The 17207-nt window shown below is 33.3% G+C and overlaps 1 protein-coding gene across 4 annotated transcripts in view; it reads left to right on the plus strand.

The window, feature by feature from the left end:
* The window catches only part of LOC106459592 (serine/threonine-protein kinase 10-like), a 99736-nt gene continuing 82529 nt past the window's right edge, over positions 1-17207 (plus strand). For 2 of the 4 annotated variants that reach the window (XM_022386102.1, XM_013919222.2), the window contains exons 1-3: positions 1-330; positions 8157-8221; positions 11610-12247. In XM_022386102.1, coding sequence (XP_022241810.1) covers positions 12077-12247 — 171 coding nt within the window. In that variant the 5' untranslated portion in view covers positions 1-330; positions 8157-8221; positions 11610-12076. The remainder of the gene's footprint in view (positions 331-8156; positions 8222-11609; positions 12248-17207) is intronic. The other 2 variants (XM_022386103.1, XM_022386104.1) reach the window with 2 other exon arrangements.

Below are 17207 nucleotides of genomic sequence, written 5' to 3' on the forward strand. Positions count from 1 at the left end.
TCAACACAAATAAATGTGACGTCAAAGCTATCAAGTGAACTATGGTGGCTCGGTGAGATCGTCGAGGAATACCGATAAAACAGGAAGTTTTCTTTTGCTTTACATATTGAAATAATTTGGGCAGTGCCTATTTTCTGTGTAACGTGTAAGTAAACTTATCAATTTAGTTTACTTAATTTGTGATTACTTCCGATTAGATGAACAACGCAACTACTAGTACTATCTTAGTATCTGTGTGTATCATAATCAAGTCACTTGGAGTTGGAATAGATTTGGAAAACAGCAGAAGTTAAGTAACGTAACAAATGTTTGGAGTCACCGCCCCTAAAAGTAAGATTAAAACTTATTAGAAATTTAACTGTTACTGTTACTCTGAAGTAAAGACTAAAGAGTTAAAGCATAAGGAAAGGCAAAACGGAGGAGTGAAAATTTACTTGACTCCTAGCCTAAAGCTAAACAACAAGACTAATATAAAAAAAATTCCACTTGAAATATAGCTTTTCATCTATACTATAGAATAAGTTAACACAACAAGTTTATGAGTATAATACTATATTACAACAAAAGTACTGCATCATCAGCCAAACCTCTGTTTTCTTCATTCTATATTGTGAAGATAACAGGACAACGGGTCATATGTTTAATATATACTTGATATGACAAGCTAGGTTCAGTTATAACTTTTATTTTTTTTTTAACAGGGTGATTAACTTATAGAATGAGCTGTTACGGGCAGTAGTGGTGGCTAGCACATTACAGGAGTTTGAGAGGAAATAATAATGTTTTCCTCAGAAGTAAAGGATGTGTTTAAATTTTTAATTTTTTCCAATGCTGTACAAGAACAGCCTTGAAATGTTGAAGGACCAAATTGTCCTTTGTTGTCCATATGTTTCATTATTCCATAAATCAGTTATAACCAAACAATAACAAAATTCTACCCAAAAAGAAACCAGCATCTAGGCTTCCATGGCTTAAATTAAACCTATTAGTATTACAGTATTACTTATAACAATGCTAATTCACAAATATATATTTCCAGGCTTTTCATTTCATACTTGGTTTGACAACCCATAGAAAGATTATCCAAATTCCTCATAATTTTGAATATTTGAATCAAGTTACCTCCAGTTCTTCTGTACTTAAGTTAAAAGAAAATAAGTTTAAAGCTCTCCGAGTCTCTTCATAAGTTAACTATCTTAAACCTCGGATCAGAGTATTTTTAGTGCTAGTAGCTTGTATCTATGATCTTTCCATGTGGATACCCTTGGAGGCTGTAGCCATCTGTGTTTCCTTGGGTCATACCATCACTCTTTGTTCTCTCTACTTGTCTCCTGGAGAGAGTTATGATCAATCAGACCTTGGTGCTCTCATTGAACAGTTGCTGCTCCCTCTTTATTCCTGGGAGAATTTAATGGACACAATCCCCTCTGGGGTGGTGTTGATATTGATGGGAGGGTTGGAGCGTATGATCTCAGATCACAACCTTTTTGTTTTCAATACTTCCTCTTATACTTATTTTCATGCACCTAGTCAGTCTTTTACTGCCATTGATCTATCTATCTGCTCCCCTTTACTCTTCTCTCGCTTGACAGTGACCCACAGGGCAGTAATAATTTTCCTATCGTTTTGAGGGAGATTGGCTGTGATCAATGCCACCCGACCCAAGTACCACAGTGAAGTTGGACCTTCACCTCTCGCTCAGAATAATAAAGGTCCATTTACACTGGGATCCATTAATTACTACCTTTTGATTTATTTCATTCAACCACTGTACTGTTCAATTAACTAATCTTTTTCTAAGTCCTAAGGATGATCACCTTCTGTTGACTTACTAAAATTAAAAAGAAAGGCTCGTATATTTGACCTTTGACATCCTTTAACCCTTTATTATTCATGGAAGGGTTTTCTCCATTACTGTAATTAGCATAAAGGTACAGGTGGGAATGATGTCTAGCATGCATAAATATATGGGTTAAAAACTATTGTAGTTTAATCTTCCTATTTGACCTTTGACATCCTTTAACCCTTTATTATTCATGGAAGGGTTTTCTCCATTACTGTAATTAGCATAAAGGTACAGGTGGGAATGATGTCTAGCATGCATAAATATATGGGTTAAAAACTATTGTAGTTTAATCTTCCTATTTACCACCAGGAAATTAATATTTACAAGATTCAAATCAATTCCATTATTTACCATAGAATGTTTAGGGTCAAGAATACCACTACTATTTTCTTTTATAAAACAGAAAAAGATATTTAAAAGCTAAGACATTTCACAGTCTTCAACAAACACCTTGCTGTCAGCATCCTTTAAGGATCCAATCCCTGTTTTATCATTTTGCTTATATATAATTTATTTAAGATAACCATTGCTGTTAATTTTAATATTATTAGCCAGATGTTTCTCATAAGCTCTTTTGGATTTACTAATTTTTTTTTGAACAAAATATCTAGCTTTCCTATAGTTATGGGAATCTACCAATTTATCAATCAGTTTAAACTTCTGGCATTTATCTTTGATTTTCTCGTTTATGCCTTTAGTAAGACAACTTTGTTTGTTCTTTCCTGTTATCGTTTTCCTCTTTTTAAGAACATGCCTGTTTTGAATTAAAAGCAGTTTTTTAATTTCCCCAATTTTTTCCACGTCACCATTTAACTTATCTTGATTCCCTAACTATAAATCTTGTCTTAATAGTCTGAAAATTAGGAACTAAACTTTCATTTCATTTTTTAATTTCAACATACAGCAAAACATCAAATCTAATTATGCAATGATCACTCTTCCACAAATGTTTCCCACAACTCTTGCAACCACATTCTTGACATTGATTAATAAATCTAGAATGACATCCCCTTCATTCATGGTTGGCTTTCTGATTATTTTGTGTAGAAAACTATCTTGAATTACTTAAAGAAATCTCTCTTCCTCAGTATTTTATAGTTGCTAATATTACTCCTATTACCTTTTCCTGTTTCCTTCCCCCTCCTCAGGATCCCCTTTGCAGCCAATGTCTTTCCACAGTGGTTTGAGATTTTCTTCTCAAGAGTGTTATAAAACCAGTACTTCCTACTCTTTTAGGTTTCTGTTCTTGTCTCTTTGTAGTCCTCAAGAAGACTGGGGATTGATGCCCTCTCATCAACCCCTCTAGTCTGAACTGCTGCATGGAAGTTCCTCGGTTCACCATGGAGCCTTTCCTGTCTCTTCAATGAGTTTTTATTCCAGGTCTTCGGATGATGGAGATTGACATGTCACATGTTTAACTTCATATTCCCATCTACTCTGCATCCCATTTTTCTCTTTGCTTTGTCCACGGAGAATGTGTATATCTGTTTTGGGCTTTCCCTTTTGGGCTGGCCTCATCAACCTCGTACCTTTTTTGTTGGGTGGTCCAGGCCTTTACCCGACTTCTTCCTTTGCACAGACTTAATTTCCATCACTACATGGACGACTGACTTCTTATAGCTCCTTCGCTTTTGGTTTCTTCTATCAGCACGCAGTTTCTCTTAGGGAAGCTGTTTGGATGAGTTGGCTAATCAACGTGGAAAAATCCATTCTCACACTGACTCAATACCTCATTCATCTTGGAGTATTCCTCAATTCCCATCTCATTTGGGCCCAGCTTTATCCCTTCGATTGCTTTCCTTGGAGCTTATGATTCAGAAAGATCAATCCACATCTTTTCTACCTGAGCAAGAATTTCTTTCTCTTGTGGGGACTTGGATGTCCTAGGAGGCCCTTATTCCCTTTGGTCCTGCTCATATGATGTCTCTTCAGTTGGTACTTCACAATCATTGGAACCTCACCAAGGATCCCCTGGATTACCCGGTATCCCTTCCTCCTTCTCTACAGACCAATTTTGTCTGGTCACCAGACAGGGAAAGCACAATGGCTGCTGTCCCTCTTCCTCCTCCCCAACCGGAAGTGTTTCTGTATTGATGCTTCCATGTTGGGTTGGGAGGCATATTGCAACTTCCAAGAGATATCGGCCATTGGTTTTTAGTCAAGTTGAATTTCTTTATACATCTTCTGTAAAGCAGAAGGGATTTCTGCCCAATGGCTGGTGTCCCCTCTTCCTCCTCCCCGACTGGATGTGTATCTGTACCGATGCTTCCCTGTTGGGCTGGGAAGCATATTGCAACATCCAAGAGATCTCAGGCCATTTATTTTTAGTAAAGTTGAGTTTCCATATCCATCTTCTGTAAACCAGAAGGGATTGCTGCACATTCCTGCCACTCCCTTGACTATACAAATTGGATATCGTCTATTTTCCAAAATAGGCTTCTGTGGTCACCCATTACACTTTCTCTGGTGTTGCATTCCTCTGGACTCTCCAGTGTGTTCCCCCCTTTTTTTATAGTGGTGTATGAGAGTCCTTACCACCTACCAGCTCTACCTGCTGGGGTGGTGGACCATGGAGGCTTTCCCTGAGTGTGCTCAATTCCACTCAGTTGAGATTAGGACAGTAGTGTTCTGCCAGTGAAGGTGGTGTGAATATTCTCCTACTGCAGATTTGATGTATGATTCCAGATGCTGTATGGTGTGGACTGGATTTTTCTGTCACATTCCAATATGCAGTTCTCCCCTCGAACTGGGAATCCTCCTTCTTACCACCACATGGATGCTGGTTCCTAGGATGGAGTTGGTTGGAGCCAGACCAGTCTATATAAGTCTTGACATGTGAGAGGGCTGGGCCCCTTCTCCTACTGTGGACCATACGATACAGTTCCAATAGCGCACAGTTTTGGACTGGAGATTACCCTCTATATTACATTTCCACCTTCCTACCTTCTTCCAGATGTTGGTTCCATGGGGGTACAGGTGGTGGTCAAATTGGATATGCACACATGATGACCTGGGTTCTTGGAATGGAAGTACTTCCTCCATTCTGGTTCCTGAGTTGAATGGTAGAGGACCCTCCACCTACCGTGGACCGATTGATCTGATCTTGGTGCCGCCGTTTTTGGACTGAAATTGACCTCCCGCTTCTGGTCTGACATACTCTAGCCATTCTACACGAAAGGCACTTTTTTCGTTTTAGAGGTGCCTCGTTTCCACTCATGTCATGACGCATTCATTCATCAAGGGTAAAGAGTATACCTGGTTCAGATATGGTGTGGTCTCCCACGACTGTGTTTCCTCTACGCTGAGATGGCGTATTCCTTGGTTACTCTTCAGATATTTTCTGAATGGGCCTCATCTAAGTAACTTTTACACTAGTCTTTCACCTGGTCAATGTGTGATTCTAACTATTTTGTGAACAGAAGAAAGATATTATATCCGAAATTGATATTTTCCTACACTGAAAATATATCTCTGATAGATACTTACCTCATCTCACATTTCCCACTTCTGGTGTGTTTTTTCCTGCCTAATCTTGAAGTAAAAATTGGATTCTACTGCATAGAGGGGTCAGCTACACTTGGAGTGTGTGTCACTATTGGTGGGGGATTGTCACATGCTTATTTACATGCTAAAATGTAGCTATACTATGTGGGAAACATATAGAGTTAGTTGGGAACATAAATGCTAGTGATGAGTGAAAATTTGCACATATAGAGGGCAGTACAAATTGAGGAAAGCTATTTTTGAAAGGAGGTAAGTATCTATCGGAAACATATTTTCGGTGTATGAAAATATTAACTTTAACACATACTAATGAGGATTGTATAGAATCAAGTATTGAGGCAGAGAGGTTTCTTGAAGTGATCAGGATTGTTTTTTATGTAAAATGGTCAGAAGGCTGACCAAAGAGAATGCATTTTTAGATTTAGTGTCAACCACTAATGAGAGTGTGGTTACAGGAGTTGAAGTAGGGAAACATTTAGGGAAGACTGATTTCTGAATAATTAACAGTACATTGATATTTTGCTTCATATTGTGATAAAAAGGACATGAAGTTTTAGTTTCTAATTTTCAGAAAGTCAATTTTGAGTCCTTGAGACAAGACTTTCTTCCATTCTCCCTGCTCATTTAAACCTCACAAGCTTGTGGAAGTATCCTTGATTTTCTTCTTTATGACTTTAGTAAGTTGTTTAGATTTAATCTTTCCTGTTGCCCATCTCATCTTTTTAGGAACATGCCTATTCTGATTTATAAGCAGTTTGTTCCTTAAAATTGCTCAAATCTGTTTGCCATCTTTTAACTATTTTTCCCCATTTTACTGCTAGTAAGTCTTTTCATAGCCTCAAAATTTGCTTTCTGAAAATTTTAGAAACTGTTTTTTCTCTGTCCAAAATTGATTTCTAAAATGTCTTTTTAGACATCTTCAGTGTTTAAACTTCTGTCACACCCGAAGGAAAAGTATTCCATAGGCCAAACAACTTGTTAGAAAAATATCACTGCCTTGACTGGAGTTGTGTCTGAGGTTTTCATATATTAAACTTGGATTTTCTGTTCTTGCTGCCTTCAGAGATTTTTATGAAAACATGAATCTGGATCCATGGAGTTCAAGCTTTTAATAATCTATTAAAGTGTCCTCATTAAAGTCAGAAGCTTCACCATTCTCAAGAAGTTAAGGAAAAATTATCTTCCCCCTATAAAAAAGTTGTTCAGCTTGAGAATCTCCCCCCCCCCATCTTCATTGGTAAAAACCCTGAATGTTATAGAATTTAGTCATATTCCGTTCTTCCATAGTAAAGTTTTCTTCAAATTCACTTATAACACTAATGTTATCTTTGATATTTTTTTGACTAATGTAAACATAAACACCTTTCAATTCAAATTTAATGTTTTAATAATAGTTATTTTGATTTTGTTTTGAGACACGGTAAACCCCATATTTTTTATCAAAACTTAGATTGTCTTTATAATACATTTACAAGTACATAGTAATTGAAAAAAAAAGTTTCAAAAATACTTGCAAGCTCCTGATTATACATATATATATTTAAAAGTTTGTCTAACAGGATACCTTAACCTACAGACAGCATTACAGCAAGGGACCATTTTGTCATTCAAAGCTGCAAAGCTATGCTTGAACACCCACCCTTCACTCCTCTTCAACTCCTGTAAAAATGTTGACCTACACTACTGCAAATGGCAACTTGATTTTTAACTTAATCATCCTGTTAGAAAAATAACAGTCTTTACTGTAGCTTAGCTTGTCTTTTCCAAATCTTAAACTTGTTTCCTCTCATTGTATTATCTTTAGAATATAGTATAAAGTAATCAGAAGTTTTCATCTGATTGACCCCCTTGGATAATATTGTAAACTTCAGTAAGACCACCCTTCACACATTTTTTTCTCAAGAGAAAATGAAAGATCTGAACCTAATCCTATAAGATAACTTTCCATCTCTAGGATATCTTACCTGTAGTATCCCTATTCTTTCTTAATTAAGGACACCAAAATTGCACACAATATGATTGTATAGAGAGATAATTTCCTATTTTGACTTATTATCAATATGCTTATAAATAAATCTTAAAATTCTGTTAGCTTTCATGAGTGCTGCCTAGCTACTTTGTGACTTTTCTATCACTATATGGTGATCTTTGGTCATGTTATTGAATATGTTCCCATCTGTATTCAACAACAAATACCTTTGTTGTATGTATGAATGGTGGAATGAAAAGGATACTAATATAATTATTGGAGAAAAAGGTATTAGCTTTGATACCTTGAATGCAGGCCTGTTTTTTCAGTGATTTTTTTTTAGGGGGGGGGGGAGGTTGAGTTAAAAAGTTTTGAATGGTTTGGCTGAAGATGTGATATAAACTTGTAGTTTGAAGTTTTTAAACTTTTGTTGGAAAGCTTATATGGAATGAAAGGCTATGTATGTAAGTTTAATTTAAAAATTTTATGTTGAAGTGGTCATCTTGCCTTGTATGCTTTCATGGTTTTACTAGAAACACGTGGTTGCATCTCTGAAAGTATTCTCCATTTTCTTATGCTAATCTTTTTAAATAACTGTTTAGAACGAGCTATTTAAGATAAGTGAAAATAACATAAGGTTCTAAGAAATCTTAGTACAAATTAACTTAAGGTAATAATTAAACTTGATAAGGGAACTAATGTAAGTTTATTTAATAGATTAGCTTCTTTGTTTTTGAACATAATTGTTTATTTCTTAGAACTGTTAAAGTAAGAAAGTTTATCTCATTATACGATGTAATGCTGATAATTTATACTACTAATTGTTTTCTGGTTTAGAGGTTGGTGTTTAGCATTTCATCACTGAGGATCTGAAATGACCTTGATAAGCAGAATAACATTCTGTAAGCTTGCTCATTTTTATTAAAGTAAATAAATTTTAATTTTATTAATGTAGTTGAAAACACACAATTATTTACCTTTCAAATTTCCTTCAGTATAACTTTGATAAACTTGCACTCATTGATAAATCATGAAGCCTAAAGCCTATGTATAGAGAGGTCTCTATAACAATCCTGAACTACTTAACATGTTTTCATGTAAATATACTAATTCATCCCAATTAGTCATGACATAAGTAGAAATGAAATGTCGTCTGAGTATTTTAATGGTCTGGAAAAGAACTACATTGCATTTATGTGGCCAAATGAAATTTATAATGTTTTAAGTCAACACATGACTGTGTAGTCTTCTGGCAACTAAACATGTCTTTTTATATCTGTGCCTTTTGCCTTTCAGATAAAATAAGCTTTGTATAACTTGTATGAAAATGTTCCTTTCTAGCACTTGGTACATAAAACTGAAATTTTGTTTCTGCTATATGTAGTTTAACAAAACAATACTCAGCTGAACCTTTTGTACTTGAAGCTTTTCAAGAAGCACACTTGTATCATTTTACAGTACATAGAAATTTCTTTTTTTTTACACTTGAGACCTACGTAGCATACAAAGTCACTATAAAATACTAAGGTGATTCTTTGCTTAGTAGTCCTTCAGCCTGTAATGTTATCATTACTGTATGTGTATCATCTTTGATAAGGTTTAATATTTAATAACTTCTCTGATGAAATTAAGTACTGATAAAATGTGTACTTAAGTACACATGTTTAAATCAGATAAATCTTATGAAAGTAAATTCATACCAATGTTTTTGAAGAAAATTAATTTTTGTGGTACTTGGTAAAAATTTTCTTGAAACATTTCAGAAATATGAAGTTAAATTTTTTTCTAAAACTGTAAGGTAGGTATGTGTAATAGTTTTTCAGTCACAGCGTACTATGTAATAAATATCAGCAACAAGTTGTCATACATGCTTTTTAATGAACAGTATCTTATTTAATTTGTCTGTTCGAACTTTTAATGACATATTGAGAAATAAAATGTCTTATCTATTCTTTCCTTTTAAAGTTGTTTACATTATTTGTGTCAGAGATAATGGTGACTATCTTTATTGTGATGTATGTATAATGTATATGGTAGTCTAATATGTCCATGTAACTCAACAATATTTTAGAATACCTGTCTTTCAAACTTTAGATAGCTTTCCTTTGTTTGATTTATTTATATGACTTAGTTTAACTTGCAGTGTAAATGTTTTAGAGTTTGTATAATAACTCAACAGCCATAAGTTATACAAACACACACAGAAATTGATAAATAAGCTGACATAGCCTATCAAAGTTACTTCAGTCAGTTAATTTTGAATACGTAGAAAAAAATTAAAAGGCATATAAATTGGCTTTTATTAGAAGATAAATAAATAATACTTGAGTTTACTTAGTAGTATCGTGTGAAATGCATTGTCAGGTATTTTAGAAAAGCTTCTTTTCTAAAAATTCCTCTTTTGTAAAGGAGTTAGAGAAATTGACAATTGTGAACTGCTGGTGAAGGGAAATATTTTACAAATAGAGAAGATTGCTTAAGCTGTTTGATATAGCATATTGTAATAGGTAGCTGATAGACACTTAGTATTTCTCTTTCCTTTCGCTTGATGATCACATACTAACTTCATTATTCCCTATTTGTTGTCATTATTCATACATTTGCATGGCCTTAATTTTCACTGTGGGATTGGCTGTTTATGTATCTCAAGATTAACAAAGTACATGCATGGGCTGGTTAATCTATGTTGGTCATGTGACCAGATAGAACTTGTGCTACAGTGTTGAATTTCTTTGACACTTATCATCAATTCTGTTCCCATTCACTGATGCATTAAGATAACATAATGTTTACAGACAACAAGGGATCTACTGGTCCATTTCCTCTAAACTAAACTAAAGCTATCAAATGAATAATTTCAAAAACATAAAATAAAAATGTTAAAGCCAGCCTTTATCATTCATATAGTTATCAAGCTTTCTTTTAAACTAACATAAATTTACTGCTTGTTGCTGTAAATTATGTTGATGGCTAGCTAATTGGTGAAGTGTTATTAATTGTAACCAATATAATTGCCCATTCATTAATAAACTAAACATCTTTACCAAAATTTGAATATGGTTGAGTGATTTCAGTTTAATAAAATACACTTAACCAGTGAACAGGTATGTTAGTGACACTGTGAAACAAAAATTGACAAAAGTGGCATTGAGACCTGAGAATCTTTTGTATGCTAAGCTCTAGTTCTATAGTGAGGTATACAAAATATGTGGCATAATTAAAGAGGCCAACATTTGTGGGTGAATATAACATGCCATGCAATCCCAACATGGCCAATTTTGACACCAGAATAATTGTGATAAACACAGAAAAGTTGAAAACTGTCTATAGCACTGCTTGGGACCATTAAGTTGACTGATAAACACATGAATAGTTTAAAAAACCCAAAATTGTGCTTTCCTCACTGAGAAATTGAGCAAAAGACAAAAATTCCAAAATTGTCTTTATCTCTGTTTGGGACCTGTAAAAACATAGCTTTGTACCAAATTCCATGTAAATTAGCCAATATATGGCAGAGTAATTGTAAAAAAAACCTAAAATTATGCTTTCTGTGGCATCTTCACCCTCCTATAATTATTAAACATTTTTGTTTGTCAGTGTGTGTTCCCCTTAGAAAAGTATCTTTGTACCAAATTCTATGTAAATGGGTTGAAACAAGGCTAAGCAGTTATGGGTTTATTTAACCTTTTGACCTCCCTGAAATGACCAAAAATTATCATATACCACATTAGTGCATGTATGTGTATGGGAGTTCTAAAAAAGTATCTTTGTACCAAGTCCCATCTAAATTGGCCAAAATATGGTGGAGTAATTGTAAAAAACAACAATATAAAAGTATACTTTTTGTGCCATCTTGACCCCCCCCCCCCTTCAAGTTAGTACATGACTGTCATTTACTGAAGGAAGAAGAAAAATAAATTTGTATCTACTATTACATTATCTAGATGTTTAAGGTGAAATTAAGAATATCTCACTTTAATTTTATAATAGTAGGAAAACACCAACTAGTGAATACATAAGTCTAAATAATATGGTATAGTACATGAAAACCAATTTAATAGGAACTTGCATTATACATATATACAGTTAGAATATAATGTAATCTATATTTTGTTAGTGGAAACATTAAATGCTTTTTAATACTGAAAAAGAACCCCTAAGAAATTGGCTATCTTGTATACAAACATGATTATTTTTATATATTAACTTTTCTCTACATTTGTGAAAATTGGACAATTTTGTGCCACACATCTTTATTAGGCTATAACATTTTATTCTATTTTATTCTAGGAAAAGCTTGAAGACTGGATAGAATAACTGAGTTTTTCATTTGCTGAAAAGAAGAAAGTGCTGCATTCTGAAACATATTGTCATTTTGTATTCATGGAACTCTGAATTCATGATTGAAATGACACTGCTACTTTAGAATGACTGTAGATAGTAAGTGGGAGGTCTTTGTATTTAGGCTTCCAAAAAGTGAGTTAGGTTTTTCAAGCGTAGTAGATTTTGGCAAGTGCCACTGCACTTACTTAGTGAGAGACACTAGTTATGAAACAATTGTGATAAGAGATGTATGGTTTTAGTGCCTTACTGTACTCAAAGTACTTTTAATTAATTGGTTCCTAGCTCTTAGAACATTTAGTATTTACACATATCTTGGAGTTTTGGTGTTATCTGCCTTTTTCTGGGGTACAATGTTCATAGGATTCAAAATAATTTAATTTAGGAAGAGAAGCTGTGGATTCATTAGTACCGTAATGTCTTTCTTTAATAATTTTAAAAAGATTTTTAATCTTGGAGGAAGTGTCAACAGTGGTGAGATTAAAAGAAGGCGTGTCTACCACAACATCAAATTTAATGAAAACCCTAAGGAATACTGGGAAATTGTTGGAGAACTTGGAGATGGTGCATTTGGAAAAGTGTACAAGGTAAGTTTTATTCATAGTTCCATATGAATTTAAAATATGTTTGTATGAGTAGATTTTGTTCATCACTTAGTTTTTTTTAAGCCACAAATTTTTAAGTCAATTTTTTATATTGGCAAATTGTCATGCTTTAGTACATGTGGGAGTCAGTATTTATGTATTGCTGAAATGAAATAAAACTCAAAAATTTTTGATTTAGTGTGCTCCATGAAGAAAAATGAAAAATACTCAAATTTGAACTTCTGGGCAGCTCTGGGAAGTCTTGTCTGCAAACTGGGCACTTGGCAATTTTTTTTTTTTTTTCTGACCATCTCAAAGAGTAGCTTTAAATTTGCCGAGAAACTATGACACTTGGAGAATATATTACCCGTTTCTTTTTTTAAAGCATTTCCCTCGTCTTTTTGCTATTTAATTTTTTTGCATAACTCGGTTGCCATCCTTTTATGATGTCAGATCAAGTGGTTTGATCATTTACTGATGAAACACAGCTTTGGAAATAGCTATAATGAAAATGTAGATATGATTTTTCATGTCATAGTCAAGTAAATAAAGTGGTTTGAGCAGTAGTTTATGGGAAAGATTTTAGTTGGAACTCCTGTAGCATTAACCAAGGCCATTCATTGGTAAGTTTATAAGACTTAGAAATAAATCACAGAGCTGGGAACTTTTTTATAGTTCCCTTAGATGCACATTTTGTTCTTGAAAGTGTTTGGGTGTTAAATTTTCTTCAGTTAAAAGGTATTAGATAAGCTGAGTTAGATTTAGGGTGTATGGTATGTGATGGTAAATATTCTGATGACTCAATGTTCTTAATAATTTCTAATTGCAATTATAATACGTTTCAAATAAACCAGTAATAGTAAAAACATGTTTTTATTATTTAGTTGTAAATATATTTCATTCACAGAGATCAATGGGAATTACAACATATTTTAAAAAATAAGCCAAATGGCAACTGCATATTCATCTTGACATTAGTGATTCACAAAGTAGAAAATGTTTAGAATGTTTTAAAAAACATTTTTTTCTCCAAAACTAGCAAATGGCATCTGCAAGCAGAAAGACTGAATATTTTTGTAGTATGTTTTTTCGAGCAACTGATTTATAACTTAAAAGCTCTTAATAAAAAATAATTTTGTCATTCTGTAAAGGCAAGATCATAACAAACAAGCCTTGAACATGAAAGTGCTCTGTAGCTCTTTCTTGACATGTTTAACTCCTAATTTGGGAGTGTTTGCAGCAACATTATGAGTAACAAATTAAAAAAAAATTAAGAGTTTTAGAATGTTTATGAAATAGAAAATAGAAAATATTTCTACCCAGAAACATTTTTCTCAAAAAGTCTAAAACAACAACAACAAAAAAATCTGTTCAATAGACCACAAGGCCTATATTCACAGCATCAACAGTTCTTCACTTTTTGATTTATTGATTAAAAGGTTCTCTTTTATTCAGAGTTCTTTCATAGTCTACTCTATAGAGAATAGTGAGATCACTATTTCAAACAGCTATTACATTCTCTCAAAGATCAATAATATAGCTTTACTTTTTTTAACAAAACTAGAGAAATTAATTGCAACAATAATGTGGTTTTAACTAGTTTTGTTGTATCTTCACTCTTCAGAAATATCTTATTAATTGAAACTATTGCTATTGGTTTGGAACTTTTATAAAAAGACAGAGAGGGATTAATTCAGAAATGGAACTCTCCTTTCTGAGGCAGTACACACATTTTCACACAGAAAGCTATCTTCCCCATGTGTCTGCTTTTAGATTTGCACCGCCCACCAGTTTTTACACGAGTGTCAGGTTTATAGGGCTGAGGTTTCTTTACAGTGGGTGTCTATGACTTGTTGGTGATAAATCGAACAATAAACAGACAGCACACAATCCTATTGTTTTCAAATAATATATTCAGAACAAGTAATATGTATGTACAAAAACTTGTTAAACTATTGGTTATCACAGTTGTATCCAGAGCTTTAAATAATTGTCTCCTTTTTTTTTGTCAAAGTCCACACAGGTGGGTTCAATTACTTTAGAACAACATTTGACAAGACAAGTTCTTCTTCTTTATCTCTGTTGTTACAATACCACTTGGAAATTCACGTTAGATATCGCCTGTTATGGCTAAACTAACAATCATGCAGTCTAACTTCACTTCCACTAACTTTACTCTTTTGCCATGGGCTCATGCAATTTGTGGAAATCAAGTCATGAATTTCATTTGTACAACAATACATGTGGTAACTCTGAGATTTCTGAATGTATCCTCTCAAAAACTGGTAAGATTTCATTAAAGATCATAAGTATCTTGTACACAAATAATGACAGTTCTATAATTACATTTTTCACTAAAAATATGTTATTTTTCTATTGTAGTTACTCTAGCTCTTATCATTAATCTATGATGCAACGAAATAATTAAAATTAGTAAATAGAAGAAAAAATTACATACCTGTAATGTTTATTTTCCTTTCTTTTCTTATACAACATATTATTCATCTTGACACAAGTCAACGGTGCCCATGAGGCTTATTACTGTTTCTTTGGGAGGCATGCGCAACCCTTTGGCAAAGTTTTCATTCAGCGAGTAATATCGTAAGCCTTGAGAATGAACGAAAAGTATGATGTATGCATTTTAAATCGTAACTAATACATAATGACCTAAAATATAATATTAAGACCTAAATATATGTTAAACTGTATCTCCAACTATAACATATTTAGATAAGAAACAACTGTAAGTGCTGTAGCCTATCAAGCAGCCAACCATACTATGGCCAATTTCATATAATCCATGATGACAACTGTGTGCCAATTTCAAAATAACCATTGTTAGTTTATAGTGTAAAATTACCTCTTTCTAATGACTATACATATGTTATCTACACATCTACATGGAGGATATAAAGCTCAAACAAATCTGGGACAGACCTTGTAACCTTTTTGTGCTTGTTATAATTTTCATACTATAACTTTTAAATTAGCAAGTGTATGTTAACAATGTTTGGCAGATTCTCAGTAAACATTACAATGCTTTCATACACAAAATATCATCAAAGTATTTTTATATAGTCTTAAGGTTTGTAAGGTAATGTTTTTCTCATGCCTTTTTTTTCTTTTCGCATATTGCCTATCCAACATGCAATGTAATTTTCATTTCAAAATTAAAAATACTTTTGTGCATCAGAAAATTTTCAAATTTCACATGCAAAAGTTTTATAATGTCCAGATAGTTATCAAACATATCTTAAGAAAAAACTTTATATACTTAGTTTATTTACGGGTTTGGTTTAGTCAATCTTATAACCACCTTAAAAAAATTATGCTTTTTTTGTTCTAGGATGACTACAGATTATAACATGAAACATAAATGTTTAGACTAAATAGCTTAAATCTCATAAAATTATACATTTGTAGATATTTATTATTTTTATTATATTGATCGTTCAGCCATGCCTGGTTAACAATACAATGATGTATCCAATAATATAAAGCTGACTTTGGTCCATACAAAGTAACTTGTCTTGGCTGTGTTTTAGTAGACTAGTGTTTTGTAAAATACAGTTACATTTGAATCATTGTACATTATATATACTGTATATATAGATTATTGCTACTTTGAAATAATTGCTACAATCAATTATTGCTTGTTTCCACTTTATTTCTTTCAGAGAACTTTGAAATGAATTGGTCAAAAGGTTATCTAAGCATCTCATTGTTTAGAAATACCTCTGCAGTACTGCCATTGTATTACTGAAGATATAGAGTTTCAAAGTAGAGAATTTTTCATAGCTCGTTGATCATGCGACAATACATCTGAAGTTTTAAGTAGTTTTTAAAGGTTTATTTTGAAATAAAGGACTTAAAACTTGGATAAAATAAAACCTTGAATTATGACAGACATTATAATGTCATTCACATACATTGATATTAAAGGTGTTTAAATTTTAAATGTAATACAGTGACTTGTGCAGAAATAGCTTTTAAAGCGACTCCCGTTGAGAAAGGGTTAACTTTTTCTAACTTACTTTAACTAACTTTTGGTTATCACAGTTGTATCCAGAGCTTTAAATAATTGTCTTTTTTTTTGTCAAAAGTTCACATAGGATGGTTCAGTTACTTTAAAACCCAGTTGATAATATAAATTAATATAAATTATTTTTCTGTCTCTTATTTACAATACAGCTGGGAAACTTGCTTTCTAAAACATATTTACCTTATCTCAAACTACAGCTATTACTCGACTGCCAGGGTTTCTTCCTTTTCCCATCTAAGTGTTGGTCTGATTTTTTCTCGCTTGTTCCAGTCTTTTATTCCCCACTTAATTGCCCTTGGCGATAATTGTCTTATGCCACTCTGCACCTATGTCAATGTGCCCTCTATCCTGGTTCTGTATGTAAGCACCTCAATCAGATAATATTATCAGTTTTTTTTGACAAAACATTCATTAACGGGTTTCTCTGTGCTAGAATCGTTAGGAGATACTTTGAGTGTTCTTAGTGGTACCTAGTTGATTTTCATAACAAATTTTTTGTTTTAGTTTGGCAGGCTGATATATGGCATGAATTCTCGGATTATTGTTTCTCGCATGGAGCAATATCAGGTCTCTCCTATCCCACCTCTGATATCTAGTGTTGTTCAACAATTGGGAAAGGGGGGAAGAGTCACTCTCAGTTGAGTCTGTCAATGATCTTATTCGTAGTGAGATGGAGATATATATTTGGTTCATTGGTGTTCCTCCAGGGGCTCTGAGGCTGCAGTTGATTGCAATCCATGACATTCTAGAGAGAATTTAGATGCTCCTTTTCCTGTGCCTTATTTTATTCTATTGGCTTCTCAGAAAGCCACTTTGGGATAAGCTGTCTCAGGCCCTTTTTTTTTGTCAGCTGGTCCATCAAGTGTGTTATATTTTGGGTCTTTTTTTTCCCAGTTGCTTTTGAGCCTGCATCTTACTTGA

This window comes from Limulus polyphemus, unplaced genomic scaffold (genome assembly GCF_000517525.1).
Source record: "Limulus polyphemus unplaced genomic scaffold, Limulus_polyphemus-2.1.2 Scaffold633, whole genome shotgun sequence".
Classification (NCBI taxonomy): Eukaryota; Metazoa; Arthropoda; class Merostomata; order Xiphosura; family Limulidae; genus Limulus; species Limulus polyphemus.